This window comes from Vigna umbellata, chromosome 1 (genome assembly GCF_029865625.1).
Source record: "Vigna umbellata cultivar VRB3 chromosome 1, Vumbellata_1.0, whole genome shotgun sequence".
NCBI classification, from domain to species: domain Eukaryota; kingdom Viridiplantae; phylum Streptophyta; class Magnoliopsida; order Fabales; family Fabaceae; genus Vigna; species Vigna umbellata.
Window position 1 is genome coordinate 28,462,335 of NC_142165.1, and position 6,824 is coordinate 28,469,158.

At 32.2% G+C, this 6,824-nt stretch overlaps 1 protein-coding gene across 1 annotated transcript; it reads right to left on the reverse strand.

The window, feature by feature from the left end:
• Positions 1–1,999: 1,999 nt before the first annotated feature.
• On the reverse strand, positions 2,000–5,788 carry LOC148205073 (protein NRT1/ PTR FAMILY 1.2-like). The gene is made up of 4 exons (XM_088109768.1): positions 5,559–5,788; positions 5,252–5,469; positions 3,340–3,881; positions 2,000–3,074 (listed from the first exon to the last, which is right to left on the reverse strand). Exons 1-4 carry the CDS (start codon positions 5,665–5,667, stop codon positions 2,183–2,185), a joined length of 1,761 nt encoding a protein of 586 aa, XP_087965894.1. The 5' UTR covers positions 5,668–5,788; the 3' UTR covers positions 2,000–2,182.
• Positions 5,789–6,824: the final 1,036 nt, after the last annotated feature.

Genomic DNA, 6,824 nt, shown 5'->3' on the forward strand with positions numbered 1-6,824 from the left:
CGAACCTTTTGGAGGATACCTGTCGAAGATACTATGATGCCAAAATTAGCTTAATATTTGACAATTAGCAATTAATGCAATAGTAAATGCACGTAACCTACCTCCTTACCTCAAACCTTTATTTATAGGTTTTGTGGTGGACTTTTGATTAACGTTTGACCTAATTATGGTCTAATTATGAATACTTATACTTTACCCTTAAGTTGATCAACTTTAAGGTTAATCTACTTAATCCAATTCATGATTGACTAGTTTGTCTAGTGGCTGACTGAACTTGTTGTCTTGCTCATCAAGCTGGTGATTAACTATCTAAGCTAGTACATGACCAACCGACCTATTTGGTGACCAACCGATCTCGGTGACTTACACTTTGAGATGTGGGATGTTCATTTGGGTTAGTGTAGGACCAACCAACCTGTTTGGTATTGTGTCTAGGCTGGTATAAGGTCCTTCGGCCTGTCTGGCGGCTGGCTAGGCTAGCTGGTTGACCAACCAACCTATAATTAACTGTCTAAACTATGGTTGACCAGACAATCATACGGTACAATGCATATCACATGAGTGTTGAATGACGGTTTGAGTGATATTCTTTATTTGCTTAACAATTTTCTTTATAGCTTGAGTGATGAATCAAGCAAGAAGTTTTATCACCATATTTTAAACAAGATTTAACTCCTCGCTTGAACATCTCTTTGGTTACTCTAGTGTTGAGCTTGTTCTGGTTATAACTAATATTTTTTTACGTATATTTGGATGCTTAAGTAACTAAAAACTACAAAAACGTTTAAAATTTCTTCTTGAGCTAGGTGAGATGCTTAAATGACATCTTTAGATGCTTTTATCTTTCTTTTTGTAATTGTCTATAAAAATATATTTAGAATATATAATCGCAATATATCTTTTAAGATATTTTCAGATATTATGTGCAGACAAGTGCCATGATAATTTTACTTATACTTGATACTTATCAAAATGTAAAAGTAAAGGATAATTTAAGGAATAATTAAGGAGTTACCAAGTATTATTTGCATATGAAATACAAGCCATGAAAAAGAACATGAATATTGATGTTCCCTTTTTGTCATTCTCATTTTCATTTTTTGAATATGTTGTTGTTCCCTTTTTTATGCTCATTTTCACTATTGTCTTTTTGAAATAAGACTTTCCTTCTCATAGATAGACAATGATTTTATTTTAGATTTTAAGGTAGGCGTTTTGCCATTTAGTCGTCCGAAGACATTTTAAACATGCATATGCATGACATGTTCATCAAAGCATAATGCATAACACAACATGACAATATTTACTATATATGAAGCAAAGCTTTAACCAAGATTAAAGCATATATACAATTACTTATAACGCAATTAAGCATAAAATTACAACTCAAAAACCTAGTCAAACATCTAGATGAACGCATAAAAGCAATCATCATCAAAACCAATTGGTCAGATATACCTAATATGTTGAAATAAGTTTTTTTTTAATATATCATAGAGTCATGTTAATGCGAATGTATTGACCAGTGAACGTTAGATTATTATGAATAGACTGTATTAGACTCTCTTGGTCAAACTGTCTAGAGTATATCAAATCATCCAAATATGTCGTGTACAACTTAAAATCTTTAAAAACAAACATCTCTTTTATATGCAAAATTTTCAATGTGGATAATATTTTTTTGTCATAATGCAAAATCATTATGTATGGAAACAACCACAAACTGCCACATTTTATTTTTAGGTTCATCAATTTATATTAACTAAAGTTTGAAATGAATTTTACTTGTAACTGGATCTAGAAAGTGTTAAACATATTCGCACAAAGTTCGGTGGAAATTGAAAGTTAACTCAAGTGCTCTAACCAAAATCCCAACACACCATGCATGTATCTTATCTTTTTCTATAGGTAGGATATCCATAATCGTGGGATGTAAGCCAAGTTGAAGGAAATAAAAGAAAATGATGTAAATGGGAAGAGTTTTAGAAAAGGCTATTGATATAAGTATAACTGAGTTTATTCAAAAAGAAAAGTTTCCACTGTAATGGTAGTATTTAGTGTGGGAATTATACCATATTCCATTTCTGCAGCATATACCCGTGCAAGACCACGATACACCACTTGGCACACATCTAGTTTTAACCTCTTTCGTTTACGGATAAAACAACACTTTACACATAATCTAGGAAGTGGGTAACTCCATGTAATCAAATTGCTCTTCTTCCTTGCGTGCTGAAGCTTCAAGTTTTTGCTCCGGAGAAGGACCATAAGCCCAACATATAACAAGAAAGTAGAAATAGTTAAGTATACTTAAACAAGTGAGCAGTGCATAATAGTAATTCAGATGACCCTTGTTAATGTTTGTTGAAAGCCAGCTCTCATTCCCTCCAACACTAGTGACCTTGTCCACAATACTCACCAACAAATTTCCAAATATATCGACGGCAGCAAGCTGAAGAGTAAAAAGGGCCATCGCAAAACTAGACATGGACTTGGGTATATAAGTGTAGAAAAACTCAACCTGACCAATTGGATTGAAGCCCTCAGCAAATCCAAGCAAAACAAACTCAGGAACTAGCCATAAAACTGACATGTGAATTACAGCGTTAGGTTGGTCCTCAAAACCTTCTTCAATGGCCGTTTTTCGTCTCATAGTTTCAGCTACAGCTGATGTTGCCTTACTTGCACATACGAACAACAATCCTATCCCTATTCGAGATCTACAGCTGAATCCTCTAGGTATGTCCATGTATTTTGCAAGCAGAGGTACCATTACACGATCATAGGTGGGAATGATTATTGATACAGTGATTACGATGACAAGATTGAAGGATCCTGCAGGCATTTTGAAAGTGCCAAATAGTGTTCGGTTCATGGTATTTGCTTGGACAGTAGAGAATGTGGTTTGGGAGGCAACCATAAAGATGCCAGTAGACCACATAGGAAGAACTCTGAGCAAAGATTTCAGTGATTCCACCTGTCTTACTGTGCATTGGCTCCATGGATCTAAAACTGATCCGTTAGGGTTTGACAGTGTCTCGGGATTTCTTATTATGCAAGCTTTGTTCAAACACCTACAGAAGAATATAATATTTACTCACTGCAAATTATTCATAAACTGTGTGATGGAATTACTCTGCATTCACAAATTAAGTAGAATTTGTAAATAGGAAGCTGAAACATCCTTAATGAAGATTACAAATTACATTCAACACAGTTAACGTCTAATTGTCATTAATCAATATAATAGAGATACCATTTGCTGTTAATCATATGAAATATATGGAGACAAAAGAACACTTAAGAGTGAAATTAGATCATGAGGGCAAGCACAGGTACCTAAGGGTATCAGTGGGGAGCAGGAGAACTGAATCACATTCTTGATAAAACTGATCAAAACTATCAGGAAGGCAAAGTTTTCTGTTCTTTATGGCCACCACAACTACTTGAACAAAACTAGTGAGTAAGCTATGACCGGGTTTTGCTTTGACATAAATCGGTGAACCAAGAATGAAACTGACAGCCGATATGAACATTAGCGCAGCAGGTACTCCAAATCCAATTTTCCATCCAAGATTTTCTTGAATGTACACAATTACGCTCAAAGCAATCACAGTTGATAACGCAATTGAGGTATAATACCAATTAAAGTAGTTATCCAAGGGCCTCCCGTTTTTGGGCGTCTCTCTAATTGTTAGTTGATCTGCTCCAAATGCTATGGAACAAGGTCGGATGCAACCAGCTCCAATGGAGATTAATCCCATGGAAATGAACAAAACTGCAAGTTGAATTGCGGTAGCAGAACTGCAGTCTAGCATGAATGATTCACAGGAAGTTCTTAGCTCTGGTATCATGGCAGTTAACCACAAAATTGTTAAACCCTGTGAGAGACAAGAAATATTATCACCATATTAGGAAGGTAACATCAAAGATTCATAAATGTCAAGTTCTTCTTAAGATATTTCCTGGGAAAAAAACCAAAGGAGCACTACGGAACACCCTTTGGAAGGGTGCACAAAACTAAGTCTTGGCTGATTACTCTACCCTACATCAGTTTAAGCAATTACAAGTATATGGGCGTTTTCATGCAATAACCAACAAACGCGAAACTTGAAATATGATTTAATTATAAATAAAATTTTGCTGCAACGCAAGTGTTTAGGCATCTTGATTTATGTAATTCTACAATTAGTTTTAAAGGTTTTTTTAGAGCTGTGAAAATGGATAATCTGACTCCCGACTCACCATTGGTTGGTCACTTAGTGAATCAACTCAATTCGGCTCACTTATTAGCGAATTGAAAAAATTTGAACCGACCCAACCTACCACGGGTTGGTGGGTTAAACGAGTTGACTCACAGGCTTATTTAATTATAAGTTTTTTTTTTTAAAATAAGAAATTACAATTTTTTTTAATTCAAATTAAATAAAAGTTACACTTTGCTAAACTCCATACACAATTCAAAATAAATAAAAAAGTATTATATTCAAAAACATGTAAAATAAACAAACAAATAAATTTTTAAAATTAATAAGTTTTGTAATATTTTTCTATTTATAATATTAGAGTCTTGAATAAATAAATTTATAATATTTTTATCTCTTAAAACATCTTCTTCTTTAATACCATTTACAATATAATAAAAAAATGCTAACTAATAATATTAAAACACAAAATAATAAATAATTAAATTAAATTAGATGGATTAGTGAACTAACCCAACTAACCACGGGTTCAACTTAGTGAGTCGGGTTCTAAGTGAACTGGGTTGAAAACTAGCTCACATAAAAAAATTACATTTTTTCAAACTTAATCCGGATCAATTCCGTGGTGAACCGAGTTGATTCGAGTGGCAACCCATTTTTACATCACTACATTTTTAACACATTAAAGATAACAATAAATATCTCAAGAAACATTGATATTAAAATATCTCCTTTTTTGTCTCTTATTTTACTTTTATCAACGTAATTTATTTGGAGGCCAAATTAAAACAAAAATCAATAGTGTGTAAAAAACTAACATCAACGTATTATTATTATTATTATTTTAAATTAAAACTAAGTTTGAAATGGAAGAAATAAATCATTGTTCTAGAAATAAAAAAGAGATAAATTATTATTTACTTAATTCTAGACATGAAAACCTCAACAATTATGATAACTAATCAAAATTAGCTTACAATCAAGTAATTTGATTTTTTTTTCTAATTTTTATTTATAAGATGCAATGATGATGAGATAAGACTTACAAGAAGGCTGGAGAAGGAACCGATGGAAATGACGAGGAATCGACCAAAGTAAGAATCGGAGAGGAAGGCCCCGAAGATGGACAACATATTGGACATGGCAGACCAAGTATTCATCACTTTTGTACCGTCCACAATAGCCATTCCGTAACCCTTCATCAGGTACACTATCATGTTGGGCATGATTCCGTAGCTCGCCACCTTCTCCAGACACTCGTTAACTGAATTCACTCCACAATCAAGGTAACCAAAACGGCGCCATTTATAAATCAAACGGCGAATAGCGAACAAAGCGAGGAGAGAATTGTACCTATGATGAAAGGCATGGTTCGCAAACCTCCCTTCCCATTTTCGGATTCAGAAGACCAAGAAGCTCCATTTTCCAAGAGATTATCGTTCGCCGCACCAGAAGAGTCCATTTTTTCCGTTTCTTTTTCGAGCGTTGAATTTAAGAGCGACTGATGCAAAAACGTGGGTGGAGTTTTATAACAGAAAAATGTTTCATGATTCCCAGAGTACTCGTCTACCTACATATTAAGAGAAAAAGATAGAAATAAAAAGTGTGATATATTTCTTAGAATTATGACATGATTAAAGGAAAGAGACAGATAGAAGTCTGTGATATTTGTCTGAATGTGACGTCTGGCAGCAACTTAAATGTACGTGTGTGAAGTGCATTGGAATGTGTAGAGTTATATATATATATTTTCTTAAGATTTTCTCCTTTTCAACACCTACTTCTGTTTTCTTTTCCTTTTTCCCCGAATTAAATATAATTTGAAAACAATGATTCTCACTAGGAAATCTATTCTCAATTTATTTACACCATTAGATCATTTAATTGTATAAGAATAAAAGTCTTAATACTGAAGGTGTTTTGTATTTGCCTCGAAATTGACTCCCAGTAAGCTGATTTCTATGCAGAAATTTTTATTGTTTTCAGAACTTGTTTTTTGGGTTTATTATTATATTTAAGTAATGAATAAAGGAAGAATAGTTTAAATAATAGAATTTAATATAATATGCTGTATAAATTTATCGAATTGAAAGCAATTTATTAGAATTATTATAAATATAATATTCAAAGGTTTATTTTATAAAAATATATTTTTTTAATTGAATTTCATTATGTTAATAATAGAGATTTTTTCCCAATAAACCTATTTAACCCAAAAAAAAGAAAACAAATAAACCCAAATACATTCCTCTCTAATCTATTTAGACCTGCCTAGTGTTGAAAGTCCAGATTTTGAATTATGGGAGACTGGAGGTAGTGTTATTTGGTACAGGAAAACATGTTTGAATTTAGCTTCTACAAATCAAATGTTGGCCTTATTTTCCTTTCTTTTATAAAGAATTTTAAAAAGAAATAGAAAAATTAAAAATTAAAATTTATATATATATATATATATATATATATATATATATATATAATAGAAAGTGTTGAATATAATTTTAATTTTGAATTTATAAATAATAGAATACATTGATATAAGTTAAAAAGAATACATTGTTATATAAATTATTATTAGTAGTATGATTATTTTCATAGTTACGTGTGATGATATTTAAGTTT